The following is a 21012-nucleotide window of genomic DNA, read 5'->3' on the forward strand; positions in this document are numbered from 1 at the left end:
CTGGCGCCACGGCGAAGGTCACAGACGTCCATTGCAAAGCACTTTTAGTGCACATTGCCCTTGTGCATTAGGGGCTCTACAGTCAAACCTTCATTTGAAATTGAGGTGTGCGGTGGTGCAGAACCCATCTTGTAATTGTTACTATTGAAGTGCTAAATGGGCAACGTTGGGGAACAAAGTGTTGGGCACGAATTATGGCAGACTATGTGATGCATTAATTTTGGAAGGTGTTTTATTTTTGGAAACTGCTGCTTATGCCAGGCCATCAACGCTTGGAGCTAATACCGTTTGAGTAGGCTTAAAGGGACAGACAACCGATTTTTGTCGAGTATACGTTCTCATCCCAAATGAAAGGGTATTCCTTAGAGCACCTTAATGAGAAACGGTTTTGGTGATAACAGCCTAGAACTTTTTAAATAGAAATTTTTAGATCTACGAGCCGTATGTGTCCTTCCAGAAATAATGCTGGCAATCATGACATCCAGTAGCGTGGCAACATACCTTTGTATGCGAGATGAAAAGCGTTATTTGAAAACTTGTCCCCAGCTAAAAAAGTGTGAATTGCAGGCTTTATTTCTTTGTGTTTTTTTTTTAATTCACCAGTCTATTTTGCATGAAGGCGCCATCTGTTGGGATGGAGGATAGGTAGAATCTGACTTCACTTGTGGAGGTCGGCAGTTTGATTCTCCTCGGGCGCGTCCTTTTTATATATATACAGTTGAACCTCGTTATAAGAGACATGGATGTAAGAGACAAATGGGTATATGAGACCCTATTCACCCACATGGTTGGCTGCCCTATCTTTTCCATTAAATTGACCTCTTTTATAACAGACATCGGATGTAGAAGATTGGTTATAAGGGACAAGTCATCCTTGAACTTTAACCAATAATCTCGCTTGTAACAGACATTTTAACTTCAGATGCAGTGCCATCAGTCACTAATTGCAGTTGCTTCCATTCTGGAAACACAGGTGGACGACAGACGCCTGCGGTCGCTATTTATTATAACTTCAGCAAACACAAAGTAGTTCAGTCAGCTATGAAATGACGATGAGAAGCCCTGCCAATGGAAATGCAACTTACAGAAGTGGTTTAAGGGGGGACACTGGTCTTAAAACAGCCTCTTTTAATTTTCAAGCAACCTTTGTGAAACTTGTCAGTCTTGCTGCTTTTCTCCCACTGATTTCAGATATGCCATTATTTTCTCAGTAGGTCAATTAATTCCCAAGATAATTAGCACTAATTAGCCATTTTTAGTCAAGCAATAGACAAAACAGTGTTTGTCGTAAAACTGTAATCTTTATATTTTCCAATACTATGAACCCTGGTGAGTGCGATAATCGAAGCAGTTTTTTGATGCATCGCTTGGAACTAATTTTACAGCTCGTTAAACTTTGGTGTTTGAAATGAGCACTCAAAATCGCTCCTTGCCACTGGTGCTACCAAAGTTTAATGAGCTGTAAAATTAGTTCCAAGCGATGCATCAAAAAACTGCTTCGATTATTGCACTCACCAGGGTTCATAGTATTGGAAAATATAAAGATTACAGTTTTATGACAAACACTGTTTTGTCTATTGCTTGACTAAAAATCGCTAATTAGTGCTAATTATCTTGGGAATTAATTGACCTACTGAGAAAATAATGGCATATCTGAAATCAGTGGGAGAAAAGCAGCAAGACTGACAAGTTTCACAAAGGTTGCTTGAAAATTAAAAGAGGCTGTTTTAAGACCAGTGTCCCCCCTTAAGCTTACTGCCATCCATTGGATGGAGCGCGATCGCACATGCGGGCTCTCCCACTCGCGTAGCTCCCAATCAAGAAGCATCGCAGATGTTGAATCCTGCAAGCGTAATGAATAGCCTGAACACACAGCGGAAGAAGCTGTGCGCTCTGGCTATTCATCAGGCCTGTGAACTCAACATCTACGATTCATCTTCCACAAACAAGGAAAGGAAAAAAAGCTCGTAGAATTGGTTGTAAAAAACAGCGTAAATACAGTCATGAAGCAAACAAAGATTCAGAACTGTTTCATAAATTCTGGGGGCCAAACATAAATTACCTAGAATGAATCTTTTGCAACATGCTTTAGTGTTCTTTTGAGCTTATTTTAGTCATATACCGTATTTACTCGCATAATCCTCGCACTTTTTTTTTTCAGAAAAGTCAATGCAAAGTTAGGGGTGCAAGAATTATGCGGAAAAAAAAAATCCGGTGCACAGTGTTGCCAATTTGCCTTATGCCAATCCCGCTAAATCTAGCGGTCGTTTTTTGTATAGGTTACCTCAGTGTTGCCAACAGCAGCTATTTCTTTTTATTTTATTATTTACAACGTAAACAGTCTCCCGTCGATCAGCGATCATGAAATTGCCGCCTTTGCTTTCTGGCGCGCGCCCTATCTCGTCATCGTATGTGCGTGCCCTACCCCAGTAACGCACGTTGAAGTCGGTGACGCCGAAGTGCCTGCCTGCGGCACGGTTGCCGTGTTCGATCGCGTACTCTTTCGCTTTCAATTTGAAAGCGGCAGTGTAGCTGGCGTTCCTCCCCATGGCGAAGCGGCACCAAGCACAAAACAATTAGATCGAAAAGTTCTCAAAACGGCAGCGAGCTATCCACCACTGACGCGCTGACTGCTGCCGCTCAACGGCGGGACCACGACGACGACACGACAGTGGGCTGCGCGAACACCGTCTAGTTGCGCGCACGCGAAACATGCGCGAAACTGGCTCAAGTACAGTGTGAGTAGCGTGTTAGGGCGCCTGTTAGGGAGTAGCCATGCAGGTTGTTAGGGCGCCTGGATGGCCTTGGATACACAGCGCGCTCCGCCGAAAGGAGAGACGGCGGGGGAGGGCGCGCGTTGGAGAGCGCGTGCACCATGCGGGTTTCGCGAGCGGGCAACTTTCGCCGCTGCAAAGTTGGGGGTGCGAGGATTATGCGAGGAACCAAAAAATTCAAGTTTTGGTGGCTCACATTAGGGGTGCGAGGATTACGCGAGTGCGAGGATTACGCGAGTAAATACGGTAGTGCCTGCATTGAAATAGGGGTTGATCAGATACAGTCATGAAGCAAACAAAGATTCAGAACTGTTTCATAAATTCTGGGGGCCAAACATAAATAAATTACCTAGAATGAATCTTTTGCAACATGCTTTAGTGTTCTTTTGAGCTTATTTTAGTCATATAGTGCCTGCATTGAAATAGGGGTTGATCAGTAAGTGAAAAAATGGTACCCTGCTTATAAGAGACATCTCATATAAGAGACAGAAACTGCTACCCGGTACGTGTCTCTTATAAAGGGGTTCAACTGTGTGTGTGTGTGTGTGTGTGTGTGTGTGTGTGTGTGTGTGTGTGTGTGTGTGTGTGTGTGTGTGTGTGTGTGTGTGTGTGTGTGTGTGTGTGTGTGTGTGTGTGTGTGTGTGTGTGTGTGTGTGTGTGTGTGTGTGTGTGTGTGTGTGTGTGTGTGTGTGTGTGTGTGTGTGTGTGTGTGTGTGTGTGTGTGTGTGTGTGTGTGTGTGTGTGTGTGTGTGTGTGTGTGTGTGTGTGTGTGTGTGTGTGTGTGTTTTTTTTTTTTTTTCGCTGCCGTTGGCGTATTTGGAAACTGGAATCGAATATTTCAGCCGAAGAAACGCCCCCGACTCCGGCAGAAGTCTGTTTACGACATGGAGGCTCACTTAGCCACACTGAGAGGGTGCTGCTGAACACGAGGTCGCGGGTTCGATTCCCGGCCGCCGCGGCCACTTTTCTGATGGAGGCGAAAAGCAAAAACGCCCGTGTGTACGAGATTTCGGCGCACGTTAAAGATCCCCAGGTGGTCAAAATTAATCCGGAGCCCTCCACTACGGCGCGCCTGATCGCCTGCGTTGCGTCGGCGCGTTAAACCCTACAATCAATCAGCCACACTGAGAGCAACCCAGCGGCGGCGGGTCTTAAAAATTTTCAAAAATAATGTTTCAAAATGCGTATACAATTTGAACTTATACAAATACTCGTGTTAAAAGGTTTTCAATAAGTGAACAAGCGCTTCAGCAGTTACAGTAGCTGCTAGGTTTTGCAGGTCATGTGACCGGGACGCATTGTGGTGCCAAGTTGCTACACTACGAACCGCCACCCTTTGATTTTTAGAAAGTTTGCTAAAATTATTTTTGTTTATAAATTGCGTGTGGTTACCGGGCTATACAAAACGTTGGCGTAGCTAAATAACATATACGCAACAAAAATCGGTGGTCTGTCCCTTTAACAATTAAATCAGTGCGGAGGCACTGGTCCTGTTAAGCAACAAGGCACCTCCTGTGGTGCATCTTTGATTCGTGCACCCGTTGAAGATGCCTGGGTGGTCAAAATTAATTCAGACCCCCACCACAACGGCGTGGCTTCAGGCATTCCGTTGCTGTTTGCCCTGTGGCCAGCCGAGGGTCAGACTTGTGTGTGTTCTGATCGGTTGCCAGCCCCTGAGTGTCGCCCCCTCCCTCCTGTGCAGAGCGTGAGGAGAACGTGAAGGTGGACATCCTGCAGGCGTACATTGTGCTGCTGCGCCAGACGCGGCCCCTCATCAGCCCCCTGGGTGGAGGCGGGGGGCCCGTGGGCCCCGGGGACAGTGAGCTGCGGGCCCTGGTCTCTGCCCAGGTGGGGCCCCTGGTGCGGGCCCTGCAGAAGCCGCTGCGCGAGCGGGCCCTCAAGACGCGCCAGGTGCGACCACTGGCCTCCCTCCCTCTGGTGGTGGCTTTGTTCGTGTGGCTGCGGGAGCTCAGTTCTCTGTGGCGCATTGTGGGGCTAATGATGCCACCTGTTTTGTTTCGGTCATGCTACTCGAGAAAGAGGTGCGTCCAACTATGGAGGCCTCCGAGAAGGTAGTTGGACAAGAAAGATATGGACGGCATCATCAGCAACCGTTGCAAAAGGCACTGTACCAAATGAACGATGAAAGACAACTGAATCCAAAACTCAAATTGTATTTCTGTTTGTTTCCCTTGTTGCTACATGTATTGGTGTTTCCTTTCCATAGCAGGACTGCAGCACACGTGAAATAACCTCAGTGGGCCTGCCCTTGTTGCAAAAGTGAACTGACATCATGTCCTGTGTTGTATACTACAGGTCTCTTCGATTTGGCCTGCACTTTCTGCATGAGGTCGGAACTAGTTCAGCACAGGCGCCGCCACTGCAGAACCGGTCCTGCACTTTTGTCGTTTGCTTCTGCACCTCCTTCCTGGGAGGTGCAGGGAAAGCCGTGAACTCATCTTGCACTCCCTGCACCATTGGTAAATCGAAGAGAAAAGTGCAGGCGCCGCGCGCTGCACTCAAAATTTGAAGAGGCGAGTGCTGCACTACCTGAATGAGTGCAGCGAGTGCAGCCAAATCGAAAACACCTTACGCCATACATATGTGGCCTGATTAGGGGGGAGGGCGAGAGCCTTTGTTAATATCGATTTCACATGGAAAACAGTTGTTTGTGTGCCCTAACGGTCCCGCCCCGTTGCAGGGCTGCCTGTCGCTGCTGACGGAGCTGCTGCTGCTGCTGCCTGGTGCCCTGGCCGACTACCTGCCTCTGCTGCTGCCGGGCATCCACTTCTCGCTGAGCGACCGGGGCTCCAGCTCCAACATCAAGATCGACACGCTGGCCTTCCTGCACTGCCTGCTGACCCACCACGAGCCGCGCGTCTTCCACCCGCACATCGACACCCTGCTGCCGCCCGTGCTCACCGGGGTCGGGGACAGCTTCTACAAGATCACCTCCGAGGCCCTGGTCGTGCTCCAGCAGCTGGTCAAGGTCATGCGGCCACTGGGTGAGCTGCTGCGGGGACTCCCACCGGTCTTGCAGATCTTTCCATAGTGCATCCACGCAAGCCAGGCAGGCATCACTTTGAATAAGGAGACAAAGGAGGAGCTGCATAAGTGAGGTTCGTAAGAAGCTTGCGTAGCCTGTTGGGACTGTTTTGCTTTGAGAGCTATACCACCGAAGAGGGTACACGGAGAGTAAGAAAGCTGGGTTGGAGGGTCATCATAATGTACTAGTGTGTGGATAAGGCCAGGAAAGCGGTGCGGTAATGTCAATCTAGCCTCGGGAACATTGCGGCTTACTGGAACTGGCAAACTGAGAATGTGTTTGTAAATGTGCTCGTGCTAACCGATGTGAGGAGCTGCTCTTGTCAGGGGTCCTGTGCGGTTGGCCCTGACAGATGTGCTTGCCTGGGTCTCCTTTTCCGGCACCGTTCAGGGCAACCGAGCGCACCCAGGATCGAGCAGTATGTCCCGGAAATCTGGGAGGCCACCCTGAAGAAGCTCAAGGCTGCCGACATTGACCAGGAAGTGAAGGAGCGGGCCATCACGTGCATGTGAGTAGTGGCTGCCACTGCACCGCTTGCCTCGTGTCACACCAAGTGGCTGTGCGTGTTTTGTTCACGTAGAAAGGCCGCATCATACATGCGGTACAGGTGGTCTGGAGGTACATACTCTTTGCCAAATGTGTGGGCCACGATGACCAGGGCCATAGAAGGCACGTGGCCCAGCAGAGGTACAGTGTACTAGAAGCTAAAGAAGGTCGTTTGGGGGGAAAACCAACGGAGAGCGTGGGTCCCGTATGGAGCGCAGGCGTTCTCCAGAGAACTCCTTTGCAGCCAGCGCCACCTATAGGTTTTTAAATCAAACTAAACATTTATTCGACGGGTTTTATAAAACTTTATATCATGAAATAAAGAAAGAAGACTAAGGTAAGAGCTCAGGATTGATTTAACAAAGCTTCTGAAACCAACTGGTAAGCAGCGCCCCTGGCGGCCGCTGCTTACAGCAGGAGTTCCTCAGCAGAAGGGGCCCCCTAAGGGACCCCAGAACGACACACCTCTCTCTTCTAGTACACTGTAGCAGAGGCGCTTGCAGCTGAGAGATGGTTTCGGGACTAAAGAGAAGGAGGGAAACTTTCACTCTTGCTTTTGTAGTGTGGCTGGCACGACGATTGCAGTGCAAAGTGCCTGCGCTGAAGACGGGGCGCGAGCTGTGCCTTCTACAGCCACGGTCGCTGCGGCCTACAAAATATTGACAAAGAATGTACATTCTTGCAATGATGGAAGTGTTGTTCGCTGTTAATATGTTCACGTGTATGCAAATTGCTTTTCCTCTATTAGCGGCAGTGAATAGGGCGCTTCGGGCGCCTATTGTGGCACAAGAAGTGGCTTGCAGAAAAGTGTGCCAAAATGTGAGAGAGGCTGATTGCAAAGTTTGTGTTGAGGATGGAAAGAAACTGCGTAGAAAGGCTTACTGTGCGTGACCTTTAAGGGCACAAATACGACAAGTGAGGTGACTGGTGCACGTTCAAGCCTTTTAAAATGCATGCTCGAGGATTTCTCACCCCGAGAGGTTTGTATCGCAGATCCTACTGAGCTCCGGTGGGCCTTCAAAGACGTAGCGGTCGGTTGAAGCCTATTTTCCCGAAAAGTATGATGTGTGCCCAAGAAAACCTCCGTAAAGTTCAGGTTGTAGCTGCCACTGGGTTGGTACCCAACACTACGTACTGAAGAGAAGAGGTGCCGGGGGCTGGAGTGCATTGATAACAGGCTCTGTGCATTGTTATCATGGCTAGCAGCAGGTGTAGGTGTACAAAAAAGAAAAAAAAAAGACACTCCTTTCAGCAATGCCTTGGATGCTGCACTGTTGCTGAGAAAAGAGCGTGGGGAGAGGAGCTTCCGTTGCTAGTCTACCCACAGTCACTGTTGCAACGCGGATTTGCATTGACGAGGGGAGTCACCCCTTAATCTTGCCCGTCTTGCTTTTGTGCATTGCAGGGGCCAGATCCTGTGCAATTTGGGCGACCGCCTCCAGGCGGAACTGGCGGTCTGCTTGCCCATATTTCTTGACCGGCTCCGGAATGAGATCACGAGGCTGACCACCGTGAAAGCCCTGACCAAGGTGGCTGGGTGAGTGGTGGTCAGCTCCCAATGCTCGCAGCGCACATCCGCAGTTGCCCCTACTGTAGCGCTGTGGGAGAAAAATTCGACAGTTTAGTTGGGCTGTGCATGGAAGCTTTTCCACACCACTGCCAGCTTGTTTTCATTTAGTGGTGAGTGTCAGAAGAATGCTGATTTTGTTCAAACGCCACTTACCATATCTGCACGATTTTAGCGCGCCTTTTTTCAAGAAAATTTGTTCATAAATACCTGCGCCTTACAATCAGACTCAAAACTCAAAAACATCAAAACCCCAACCGCCAACTCTAAACCCAAAACGAAGGGGTTTAGTAAATAAGAGGCTTCGTTTAATCGCAATGTAATCATCTTGGTGGAAATAAAAAGGGAACTGGGCAGTGTCCTGTGCATAAGCCGTCCCAGAGTTGTGTGTCCGTAATTTACAAAAACTAAGGGACCACATTTTTAAGTGCAAAGCTTCACAGAAGGGCTTTAGCTGGCCGCAGCATGCGCGGATTACTGTTGAATTAGTTTTGTGCAATTTTGAGGTGTCTGTTAACGGCATTATTTCGTGTGCATGTTAGAATCTGTACTGTGGTTTCCCTGTGGTAAATTCTACTGCACGTTTCAATGGGGGGGTAGAATCGTGCAAATAAGGTAGCTGTAGGAGAGTGCTGGTTAGCAGAGCTTACTAGCTGGTGTTCACTGCCTTTGCATGAGGTTGTTGAAAATTGGGGGAAAAATACCGTATTTATTCGAATGTAGGCCGGCCCCGATTCTAAGCCGACCCCCGAAAGTCCGAAGACGCGAAAAAAAAAAAAAAAAAACTTACCTCGAATGTAGGCCGAACAAAAAGGCGAGGTCAGCGTTCACAAAAAGAAAACACGTTTATTGAACATGAAGATGCGGTGCTGGAACTCAATCAGTATCTCTTCAAAATCACCGGGCAACTTCTGGACGATTGAGGTTCGCTGACGGAGGCTAAAGCCGAAGTGCTTCATGAATTTCTGTAGCCAGCCCCGACTGGCTTTGAAGTGTGCCCGCGATAAGCCTCGTTCCCTTGAAAGCTCCCTTGCTTTTGCCTGGAGCACTTCCGTCGTTACTGGAACGGCAGCTGCTCACTGCGTCCGAACGAAGTCAGCCAATGCAATTTCCATTTCGTAGTGACGGACTTCTCGTGGTCCGGTGAATGCCATCCTCGTTGCGGTGCACGCAAATATCCTCTCCCGTTGCTTCCTCCAACGACGCACATTTTTTTCATCCACGCCGAAGTCCCGCCCGGCTTGAACGTTCGACGACAACTCCACGGCTAAAACAACTTTTCTTTTAAAAGCGGCACTATAATGGCACCGCTTCTTCTTGCGCTGTCAAAACCAAACGCCACACCGCACGCAGGCCACTGTCCGCACAATTCAAAATGGCGGCCTATGGCCCTTAAGGGGGGACGCGGGTCTTAGAATGGTCAAAAATGGCCAAAATATCGATTTTGAGAAAATCCAATTTTTGGAATTATTGTACCTTCAAGCACCTGCCTTCAAAATATCAACGCGAAATTCCATCGGGAAATACTCTAAAATCATGTTTTGAAACGCCTCGAGGGCCACGAAATGCCCAGAATTGGGCAAAAGTTGCTTCAAATTCCCGCGCGCCCCGCGGGCGAAGCAGCCGACCGATCGCCGCCATCTTGGTCTTGTTTTGGAGCTTGTTTCTTTGTGCGCATTTTGCGATATCTCAAAATGGCGTCGCTTGAGTAGAACGACCGGCCTTGCCAGTTTTCCGAAGGCACCTTCTCGGCCGCTGATTGGCTAGAGCGGGCGCGCGCGGTTTGAGTTCGCCATACGACCCCTCCCATTGGTCGGCGCGACAGCTGTCATGGCGGTCGCCATCATGGCGTCTGCTACGCGCGTCTGACGGAGTCCGCTCTTCTGGCGCAGCGCTCGCTTAGAGCAGTTTTTTTTTACAGTTTCTTCTAATTCTTCCATCGCGTACTTTAGAAGACGACCCTTCATGCGCACGGGAAGCGAAAGCGTCGTCCGCCTATCCCAAGGTCGCGTGGTGCGACTTCGGGCCGCTCGACTCCGCCGGATGAGAATCGTTCGCCGCCTCGTATTGCCTCGCCTGCCCCATCGCCTGACCAACCACCTCCGGAATCCATACCTGGTCCAAGCACGTCCTGCCGGCTTGACACGAGGTATTACACGGCGGAGGAGATCGCCGCGCGTACGGAACACGCGGACGAGGTCAAGCGCGGAACGGAGACTAAGTCAGCAACGCAGCGGAAATTCGACCTCCTTGAAGTGGATTTGGCGCACTCAGAGGAAGAATCCGGCACAGATTTTGTCTTAGTGGATTTTGCAATGCTGAAGGACCTTTTCGCGCACGTCAGGTGCGGCAAGTGCGGGCTGGCGGCGCCGGATTTGAGGAAGCCTGACCGGCAGTACGGCCTCGCCGTGAAGCTCGAGGTGACGTGCTCGATTTGTGAACACCGTGTGGAACGTTTTTCCTCGCCAAGGACCGAAGGATCTGGCAATATCACTCTTTTTGAAGTGAATATGAGGGCTTTGAAAAGTATTCAAAGCATGGGGAAGGGGGTGACTGCTCTTTCAGATTTTTGTGCTGGTATGAACTTGTCCCACAGAGGCCTGCACCACAAGACATTCCAAGCGCACTTGAGGAAAGTGGTTCAGGTTTGCGAGGACACTGCAGCAGCCTCTGAAGCTGATAGTGTGCGTGCCATCAAGGACTTGTACACCTTGGTCAGCCGCCAAACAACATAGATGATATGTTTGATGGCACATGGATGACAAGGGGACGGTTGTCACACATTGGAGTGGGCTGCATCATTGAAGTGTACACCGGCTTGGTGATTGATCATGTAGTCCTCTCTAACTTTTGCTTAGGTTGCACCATCAGACCCAAAGCTTCAGATGAGGGCTACGAAGATTGGCTGGCAGACCATGAGTGTCAGCGAAACATTGACTGTGGTGCAGGACGCATGGAGGTAGAGGCAGCCCTGATAATGTTCAAGCGCTCGCTCTCCAAGAATGGGCTGCAGTACACAACCGTGATGTCCGATGGAGATAGCCGCACCATGCACGGCTTGAAGGAAAAAGGCGTCTATGGGTTTATCCCCTGAGGCCAAGAAAGTTTGCCTTCCAGCTACATTTATTTTCCCCAAAAGACTCTTTTGAGGGCCAACAACATGATGCATTTGCGGAAAACGCACTGCGCAGTGTCCCACCCCTGTATCCTCTCAAACTTCCAGCATAAAAACCGCGAATGAAATAGCCTCACCAAAGAACAAAAAAAGGGGGGCACCTAAAGCAAGTTTCACCCTCACACTTTTGCCGTACACAATATTCTGGGTACCACAGTGCACTGTAATAGATGATGGCACTTCACGAAGGACTGTTGCAGTTTTCACGATGCCAGCAAGACACCACCAGATTTAACAACGCTAACAAAATGCCAACCGATTCGAAGTCGATAAATTTTGCTAAATTCCTGTTGGGGTCCGTTACTTGGCCTTTTGTATCTCCAGTTCTAGTTGACATTTTTGGAATCCAAAGATAGATTTGAAAATGGGAAGAACATGTCTTTGTTACTGGGAAATTTTGAAGCTACACTACTGATGGTTCATCTCATAACACATGGCCAAACTTCAAATGCAGTTTTCTCAGTTTCATATTTTTGGTCACTTCCCTCAGCCTTACGCAGCTTTTTGGAAACTTATTTTTGCTTCATAAGGTCAATCTTGGTACCATTTTTTTCAGTACAGCCTGAGGCAGCCGATGACATTCTTAGTTTTTCTGTTTAGGCTACGCATAAATGATGACTTGCAGTTATTTTGATGAGCCAAAATATCCAATACTGCCATTTTTTGTACTTGACATATTTTTTTAGGATGCCGTGACTTTAGAGAAAAACGAAGAATGTCATCGGGTATGGGAACTCTCTGGCTATCCATTCATGTAATTAAAAGCGACAAAATGCAATGCGAAAGTTCATTAAAGCTGCGTAAGAAATTACCTAATTGCGGTTGAGACTTTGTATGATAACTTTTGAACTAACAGCACCAGCTCAAATATAATTGCATATTTGAAATCTACAGAGAAAAGCACATCAGTGTGCAAATTTTCATAAGTTTCTACCCATAAATAAAAAAGTTAGTTTTAAGACCCTCGTCCCCCCTTAAGTGGCTACTGGCTCGTCTAGTAATGGCTACAATACTTTCTTTTCTGGGTGGCGCTAGCTGCGCGCTACTTCACTTGGAAATTGGCGCGTGTTTCAAAATCCTCGAATCCAAGCCGACCCTGGAGTTTGATATATCAGTATTTCAAAAAAACTATCGGCTTAGATTCGAATAAATACGGTACTGTTGTGAAAAGTATCGTTTTTTTTTTTTTTTGTAGTGACTCCTAGACCAACAAATGTGTTATTTTCAAATGAGCTGTTAAACATGAGTGAAGAGGGGACTTGCACACATTAGGTTGGGGTCATCACCTTTTGAACCAAAAAGAGTGTCCGTTCGATTGAAAAGGGCCGAATTTTATGCGTGGAGGCAGACCTCTCTACAGTGAAATTCATAAGATGCATGGGAAAAATGTGGAATCTCTGTCAGTGCGAATTCGGCAAACAATAAAGAAAATGCTGAAGCCGTCTTTGGTAGCCGCTTGGCTCAAGCTTTTATAGCAGTGTTACTGTTAAATGTTATTCACGCACGGACAGGTTATCATGCTAGCAGCTCACTGAATTTATTCCCGCTGACCGGCCAGTGTGACTTATCAGGGCAAATTACCGTATTTATTTGATTACAAGGCGGTGACGATTATAAGGCGAGAGTACAGTTTGGAGAGCCAAAAAAATCGCCATATATATATAATAAGTGGGGTATGACTCCTAGAAAAACGTAGCCTTATATTTGAATAAATATGGTAAATTGGGACTACAGGCTTCCCAGATTCTCACTCTGTCTAGTGCTGTTGTCTCCCCGATTCTGCCTTGCGCTGGGATAAATGCGCTGATCGAGCAGCTAGCCAAGTTTGTTACATTGGGGTACCTAGTGTGCTTTGGGGCATTTGTTCCTTCTTCAAAGTGTCATCCTGTGTTTGTTTTATGGTGCGCAGCTCGCCCCTGCACGTCGACCTGAGCCCAATCCTGTCGGAGTGTGTCCTTGCGCTGGCCACCTTCCTTCGCAAGAACCAGCGGGCCCTGAAACTCGCTTCCCTCACCCTGCTGGACACCCTTGTTCGGAATTACAGTAAGCATGCGCTTCCGGGGGCTTTTTAGTAAATTGTGCAGGTAAATGCAAAGCTGGAAGAAAAAGGAGGGTGGGGCAGGTTGTCTGCACTTTGGCAGCATTACAAAATGTGCTGCAGGGCTAAACAGAGTAGAATTAACAAAACACCCCTGCTGTCTCTCATGTGTCTCGCTTTTTCAGCGCAAGCACATTTTTGGACTACTTTGGTGTGTTTTCTCAGTTCGTAAAAAACTTTCGCAGCCTAGGTGTGGGTCAGGATTGCTCTGACGTTTTGTAGGTGAATTGGAATGTGACAGCAAACAACGTTCCGCATGGGCTTGCTGTGGTCTGAATATGGGCTCTGCGTGCAGGGGAGCCTGCAGGGGAGCATCGATGGCTGCGTTGCTAGTAATTTGTCGTCCTCTGCCCAGGTGCTTGCTTCTCGCCGGAGATGGTGGCCACGGTTATGCAGGAGCTGCCGGCACTCATCAACGAAACGGACCTCCACATCTCCCAGGTGGGTGGGAATGTGCGACTACCTTTGTGCTAGCAATGCGGAGCGCAGAAAAATAAGGCATATGTGGTGATAATAGGGAGGGGGTGCAGAACATAATTTCTGGTTTCATTTCAATTGCTTTTCCACGTTGTCTGTTCCTCTGCCACTCCACAATTCTTGCAGGCCACTGCGCCATGCCTTGAGATGGGCAGTGTACACTTGGTCACGGTTTTTTTGTTGTTGTTCATTGCCAAGCGTTTTGGTGGGAGCAAAAACCTTATTAATTTCTTATGGGCAAAGTTTTATCATCCGCTGCCGAGGGAAAGGCAGGTTTTGGCTGGCTGCCGATTTCTCCGTGCTCCTATGTGGGGTGACTCGAGTGAGGATTGCTCAATAACCTGGTGGTCACACTTTTTTCCTCATCACGTGGGGGGGTTGCTTTTCTGCCGTCGCAGCTGACACTGAACCTGCTCACGTCCATCTCCAAAGTGCACCCGCAGTCTCTGAGCCTGGTGTCCTCTGCCATCCTGCCGGAGATTCTAGTCCTCGTGCGGTCACCCCTGCTCCAAGGTGACGGCAGCCTCCCCCTTCTTTCCCACCAGCCGTGCACTGTTGTCTTGTGTACTGTGTTGGTACAATTTCAGCTCTTGCTTGTCACTATTACCGTAAAAACTGGCGTATAATAGGAGGTTCTTTTCTAAATTTTACCACATAAAATTTCTGCCTCGTATTATATGCAGGACCCCAAAGTTTTCAGCCCAAAGTTCGCAGTTTCAGTTTTGTTCGGTGCTATCATCATAAAGACTCTTAGCGGAGAATGCGTCATCCTGCGGTGGCATCAGCAGGCTGCTGCTGCTTTCAATCGGCACCATCTTGACCACGCCGAGCATTGGCATGCTCAGCGAAAGTATTTACCATGATGTCAGGGCCGTGAAAGCAGTACTCAGCACCCTTTAGCTCTTTCGTTACCGCGAAAAAATGGCCGATTTTGAGTGCTTCCCGAAAACATTTTTTTTTTTCTCTTGAGCTACTCGACACATTTACATTGCTATGCATGAAATTGTAGCTTATAGATTGCTCTTCCAAACACATAAGAGCAATTTTTGGGAAAGGTACAATTGTTGTGCCTTTATAATTATTATAAGGTACACTTGTACCTTTATTTTTTTTTACCTGCTGTGCAGCTTACTAGCTGGCGGTCACTGCCTTTGCGTGATGAGGTTGTTAAAAAATGATGTAAAGATACTGTTGTGAAAAGTATTGCTGTTTTTCTTGTAGCGGCTCCTAGGCCAATAAATGTGTGGTTATCGTCTGGTGGGGACCGTTAAGTAGTGTAGAGTGATTTCGCCACTCACAGCTCACTGTGTGTGGACGTGTTTTTCTCTCTCTCTCTTCCCCCCCCCTCGCTTCCTCCCCCTATCTCAGGTGGAGCACTGAATGCCATGCTGGAGTTTTTCCAGGCCCTGGTCTCGCTGAATCTGCCCGGCCTTGGTTTCAGGGAGCTGCTTAACGTGAGTGCCAGTTGCCAAGTGCTAGTGGCAGTGCCATTTAAAAAAGCCAAAGTTCAGCCACATAAATTGTTAGACTGCTTTACCTGGCAAGACCAATGTTAACAGGTGATCTGAAGGGAATTACTGTTTTTTCACTGCCGCTCTCCCTCTTAATGAGAAAAAATTTTCAACTTGGCCGATCTCATTTCATTGCACGTGGTGCTACAAATCATAGTGGGGAAAAAGTATGGAGCAACAGTGTGCATTTTTACTGTAAACTATTTAAATTTTCTGTGTTCACAAGCTACTTTCTTTTTGCACGGGAGTAGTGTATGGATATGAGCAGAATACAGTTGAACCCCTTTATAAGAGACACTTACCGGGGAGCAGTTTCTGTCTCTTATACGAGATGTCTCTTATAAGCAGGGTACCATGTTTTCACTAACTGATCAACCCATAGTTCAATGTGGGCACCGTATGAATAAAATAAGCTCAAAAGAACGCTACAGCATGTTGCAGAAGATTCATTTTAATTTATGTTTGGCCCCCAGAATTTATGAAACAGTTCTGAATCTTTGTTTGCTTCATGACTGTACTTACACTGTTTTTTACAACCGATTCTACAAGCTTTTTTTCCTTTCACTGTTTGTGGAAGATGAATCGTAGATGTTGAGTTCACGAGCCTGATGAATAGCCAGAGCGCACAGCTTCTTCCGCTTTGCGCTCAGGCTATTCATTACGCTTGCAGGACTCAACATCTGCGATGCTTCTTGATTGGGAGCTACGCAAGTGGTAGAGCCCGCATGTGCAGTTGCGCTCCAATGGATGGCAGTAAGCTTCAACCACTTCTGTAAGTTGCATTGCCATTGGCAGGGCTTCTCATCATTTCATAGCTGACTGAACCACTGTGTGTTTTGGTGGATTTATAATAAATAGCGACTGCAGGCGTCTGTCGTCCACCTGTGTTTCCAGAATGGAAGCAACTGCAATTAGTGATTGGTGGCACTGCATCTGAAGTTAAAATGTCTCTTACAAGCGAGATTATTGATTAAAGTTCAAGGATGACTTGTCCCTTATAACCAACTTTCTACATGCGATGTCTGTCATAAAAGAGGTCAATTTAATGGGAAAGATAGGGCAGCCAACCATGTGGGTGAGTAGCGTCTCTTATACCCATTTGTCTCTTACATCCATGTCTCTTATAACAAGGTTCAACTGTATTTGAATCATTGGGACCAGTTTGCTTACACAGTTAATCCCAAAGAGAGATTTTGTACGGCTAACATTAGTGCGATAAAATTAGATAAGTTAACTGAAGAGAGCACACTGCTGCTGCTTTTCCAGCCCGAAAATTCGTAAACGTTCCCTATTGTTGTGCATATTGGAACTTGTGGCTTTGATATTTGAATTGATCCGGTTTGTCTTACTTGGGGGGAAAGGAAGCGTGTGGAAGAGCTGGCTCATGCTAAAAGCAAAGCGCGAGACCTGTGTGTGTGTGTGTTTTAGACCATTTCCGAGATGTTTGCTTTCTGCATTTCCTGACACTGTTAATGATTTGGCAGCAGTAACGGCAATCACAGTGGTGCTGAGAGATGCTCCGAAAAGCAGTGCTGCGGAAATGTCCACGAATATTGGGCATTTTCAAACACCCGCGTTCCTGCTGGCGGTCTATTTCTGCTGGCCGCCAGCTTCTTGCGAGGTGTGGATGTTCCGTAAATAAGGGAATCTGTCGTCGGTGATTGTTGAATGATCCTCGTCTTGTTCACACGTGCTTGCACTGCACCCCTTCAGGAGGTGAGCACCCCGGTGTACCAGAGCGGTGGTGCAGGAGCCGCGGTTGCCATCCACCGGCAGGCCTACCACTCCATGGCCAAGGCGGTGGCTGCCCTGACGCTGCAGTGCCCCCAGGAGGCCCTGCCCGTTGTGCAGCGCTTCCTGCAGGACATCCAGGTGGTCACATTCTCTCTCTCTCTCTCTCTCTCTCTCTCTCTCTCTGTGCGTGCGTGTGCGCGCGTGTTATCTACGAGGCTCAAAGCTCACGTGAAGGCGCCTGAGGGGTGTGCGAGCTCATTCTAATCCTATTTCTTCCCCTTTGAGAGAGAGAGAAAAAAAAAGGGAAAAACCCAGAGATAAGAAGTGCCTTTTTATTTAGTAATGGCTACTTAGTTTATGTAAATAAACTTCTGTTGCGAGTGCAGTCCCTGTGTGCATCTCTCCTCCCCCTTCCGGTATTTTTCACTACGAAATTTTTACAATGAATTTTCTTGCGTACCTTTGAATTTATTTGTAGCAGGATTTGACTATAGTTCACTTCCCTAAGCTGAGCTGAAGATGTGTTGACCTTCTTCTTTCACTTTATTTTCCCAGGCGAACCGTAGTGTGGATGCCATTCAGCTGTTTGCCCTGCTTGCCATTGGAGAAATCGGCAGGCACATGTGAGTGTCGGCGTTTTATCATCGTTGGCCGCCAGTTTCAAGACGTTTTTAGTGTTTCTTATTGCTTACAGTTTTCTTTGAAACTCTCTTTCCTCCTTGTTGCAGAGACCTTAGCAAGATTGCGGACCTCAACAACGTACTCCTCGAAGCATTCTCGTCCCAGAGCGAAGAAGTGAAAACGGCAGCTTCGTTTGCTTTAGGTATGCTAACGAATTCGTTGACTTGTCCAGATCCTCGTAATGCAGGGGTGTGTCGGTCATCCTAATGAGATGCGCCATCTCCCTTGCAGGCAGTGTGAGTGTAGGCAACCTGAACGAATACCTGCCCTTCGTGCTGAAGGAGATTGGTGAACAGCCCAGGCGCCAGTACCTGCTCCTGCATTCTCTGAAGGAGGTGAGCCACGGCCTTGTGGGTCATTCTACTAACCGGCTCTGCTGCTGTGCATGTGGGGAGTGTGTGTGCTACTAACACCCACAGCACTTACGACACACCCTTTTTGGTTGGACACTTTTCTGCTGCATCTGTTGATGTAAAATTACTTCATTTTCACTTGTTTCAATGGAGTTCAACCCTTTCGGTCCTTATTTCATTATTTCTAGCAAAAGAATGTTTTCTGTGTGTTTTCCCAAATTTGAGGGTCCCGTAAGCACACAAACAAAAAATGGAGCTGGAAGTGCAAATATAAACAGATTCAGATTTAGTAATGAGGCAATTAATTACAACATCTGGCAATCATTTTTTTTTTTTTTTTTTTTTGAGCAGGCATTACTTGTTCATATTTTCCTAAAGCTTATAACTGCATGAATCTGCAAACAAAGAATGAGCTTCGTAGTGCGCTCAAACTTGAGACGGCCGCAAGGCTAGCTCCTCTGAATTCCGTCATGGACCGCCAACTGGCGTAGCGGCAGAGAACAGCAAGGAACACACGAGACAACGAAACGGCCAAACTCGCGTTTATTGGTGCTCCACCAATAACGCGACTGACTCCAGCCGTCCGGCGAAGATCAGGAGAAAGGCGCAATGGGGGCAGACAAAGGAAAGGAAGGGAAAGCCAAACCTGCGGTACTCACGTCTGTCGTGGCCGACCGCTCGAACCCAAAGAGACCCCTCCTTGTCTTGCGAGCCCCCACTGGCCCCCCGGGCCCCCGACGAACCGGTCACGTGAGGAGGGACTGGCGCGCCACCGCCGCGACACGCCTGCGCCGTGGCAGAGAGAGGGCGTGGCCGCCGAAAAAGAGTGGAACCCCCCCGTAGGGCGGCGAGGAATGGGGAAAGCGCCGGGACTCTGTGTTTCCCACATCCCTCCCCCCTTAGACCGAAGCCCCTCGACCTTGAGCGCTGCCTCGCCCACTCCTCAGGGTCCAAACCGTCCAACACTGCATATGCGCCACAGTCCACTTTGCACCGCACGTCACCGCCACAGAGTTTACCACAATCCGCCGGTTGACCCGATTTCGTCAGTCTGCACACAAGGCTGGCCGTGTGCACTGTCGGCCGGCCCATGGTCCGCAAGCCCCGCTGGTGAAGTAGGCTGGGCCTTTTGAAGACAGGGCCCAGGCAGCAGGCTGCTCCCAGGCGGTCACTTCCCGCAGCGGTTCGCCCCGCGCCGACGGTGCGCTTGTTTGCCGCACCACCGGCGGCTTCCGCTGCTTACGAGTCAGCAGTGACGACCCCCACCGACTGGACGCGAGCTGGAGGTCGCGTTCGTGGGGCTGTCTCCCTGGTGGCTAGTGGGTCAAGCACCGACGATGGCTTCCGCTCGGCGCACGGCGAGCGTCTCCACCAACATGGGGGTGGGGCGCGATCAGCTGACCGCGGGAGCCGCCCCGCCGCGCAGCTCGCTCGCTGTACGGGCGGCAGTGGGCTGTTTTGGCGTAAACAACAGGGCTCTCATTCCCCCAGGGTAGCGGCTGGCCCGACTGGCTCGCAGCAGGCCTGGCGCGTTGGCGTCGTGCTGGGAAGGTCACTCGGACCCTGGGTGTGCGGGCTTGAACCCTGCGGAGATGGTGGCCAAATCAATTTTTATAGGCGCGGGCAGGAAAGTGTTAAGCCAGATCAGTCTGTAATCGGGATTAAAAAGGTTAGCACTAAGACAGAGGGGGCTGGAATGGCATTAAAATTGCCGTGCAGTTAAGTGCCGTGTCATCGTAATGGATGCCTGGTACCGTCTACACGGTCAATGGAGGTCACACAAATGTTCCGAGCAGTGCAGTTGGATTTGACATTCATTCTCCTAGACGCCCAGTTTGCATCTAGAAGTGTGACCCCTTTCCTCCTCCTTCTGTTCTCTTGCAGATCATCAGCTGCCAGTCTTCGAGCCCAGAGAGCATCCAGGCACTCGATCCCTTCATCGAATCCATCTGGTTCGTATTCCCAGAGCACATCAACAGTCTTGAAATGCAATATTTGCACCAGTTTTCACTCTACTTGGCGCAAGTGCATGTGCAGTAAACAATTTAGAGGATTCATTTGGATTTAGTGCAGCACAGCCAATATTTTTATTTGGGCTTGCAATGCTTGCCTTCAGATAGCACTGACATCCCTCTGGACAATTGCTTTAGTCCTTGGAATGTATTCCAAAGTACTCCCATTCTCCCAAGAATGTACTCCCGAGTCGCTGAACTACTCCTTCGGGAACCTCCTCAATCATATTGTTAGTCATCGGAACAGACATGGAAATGCGGTAGGTTGTGGGCGCCAGTGAGGCAGGCTTTGTGAACTTTCTAATGTGACAGTGAACTTTGATGATAGCCGGCGTCGTGCTTAAATCATCGAGGTGGTTCATGTCGTGTCCCTCCCGCTCTTTCTCCGGGTGCAGGTCCCTGCTGGTGCAGCACTGGGAGTGCCCCGAGGAAGGGGCGCGCAACGTGGTGGCCGAGTGCCTGGGCCGGCTGGCCCTGGTGCGTCCTGCGCAGCTGGTGCCCCGGCTGGAGGCCTGCCTTGACAGCCCCTCGCCCCTGGCACGGGCCACCGTGGTGGCAGCCGCCAAGTGGGCCCTGGCCGAGCGCTCACCCAGCGCCCCCACCCTCGCTGGGGCTCCCTCGTCCTCCGGTGAGGGGGCTTTTTCACCGGAAGGGGGTTGTAGCACGTGGCGTGTCATACTGGTGTCCTCTAGAGGGAGATGTGGTGCCAGTGCCGAGGCAATGCCACCTTTATAATATTGCCGCAAACCATGCATTTGGTTTGGCTATGCTTTTGCCGACCGGCTGCGCCGGGCTGTGTTATCTGTGTTATCCGTAGGCCAAGTGAAGTGCACACATTCCATTCTTTATGCCGCACGCGGTATATCCTTTGATAGGGAGAGTGTAAGGAACTAACTTCACCAGCCTAGAATAATCTTCTTTAATCTACAGTGTTCGGGAGGCAATTCGATGGTTCGAAAAAACACTCGCCTTGAGAGATAATGCCCGCAGAGCAGATGCTGTGGTATTCGATTCGCCGACACTCGCCTGCGCACACCA

At 49.1% G+C, this 21012-nt stretch overlaps 1 protein-coding gene across 1 annotated transcript in view; it reads left to right on the forward strand.

The window, feature by feature from the left end:
• Cand1 (Cullin-associated and neddylation-dissociated 1) overlaps nucleotides 1-21012 on the forward strand; it is a 51069-nt gene that overhangs the window by 23947 nt on the left and 6110 nt on the right. Inside the window, exons 10-23 of the mRNA XM_077703389.1 lie at nucleotides 4477-4685; nucleotides 5476-5779; nucleotides 6211-6328; nucleotides 7772-7903; nucleotides 13018-13151; nucleotides 13562-13647; nucleotides 14082-14196; nucleotides 15052-15137; nucleotides 16908-17066; nucleotides 17484-17551; nucleotides 17657-17751; nucleotides 17841-17944; nucleotides 19847-19914; nucleotides 20370-20602. Coding sequence (XP_077559515.1) covers nucleotides 4477-4685; nucleotides 5476-5779; nucleotides 6211-6328; nucleotides 7772-7903; nucleotides 13018-13151; nucleotides 13562-13647; nucleotides 14082-14196; nucleotides 15052-15137; nucleotides 16908-17066; nucleotides 17484-17551; nucleotides 17657-17751; nucleotides 17841-17944; nucleotides 19847-19914; nucleotides 20370-20602 — 1911 coding nt within the window. The remainder of the gene's footprint in view (nucleotides 1-4476; nucleotides 4686-5475; nucleotides 5780-6210; nucleotides 6329-7771; nucleotides 7904-13017; nucleotides 13152-13561; nucleotides 13648-14081; nucleotides 14197-15051; nucleotides 15138-16907; nucleotides 17067-17483; nucleotides 17552-17656; nucleotides 17752-17840; nucleotides 17945-19846; nucleotides 19915-20369; nucleotides 20603-21012) is intronic.

Source organism: Haemaphysalis longicornis, unplaced genomic scaffold (assembly GCF_048455015.1).
Source record: "Haemaphysalis longicornis isolate Haplotype H1 unplaced genomic scaffold, Haemaphysalis longicornis Haplotype H1 scaffold_3, whole genome shotgun sequence".
NCBI lineage: Eukaryota > Metazoa > Arthropoda > Arachnida > Ixodida > Ixodidae > Haemaphysalis > Haemaphysalis longicornis.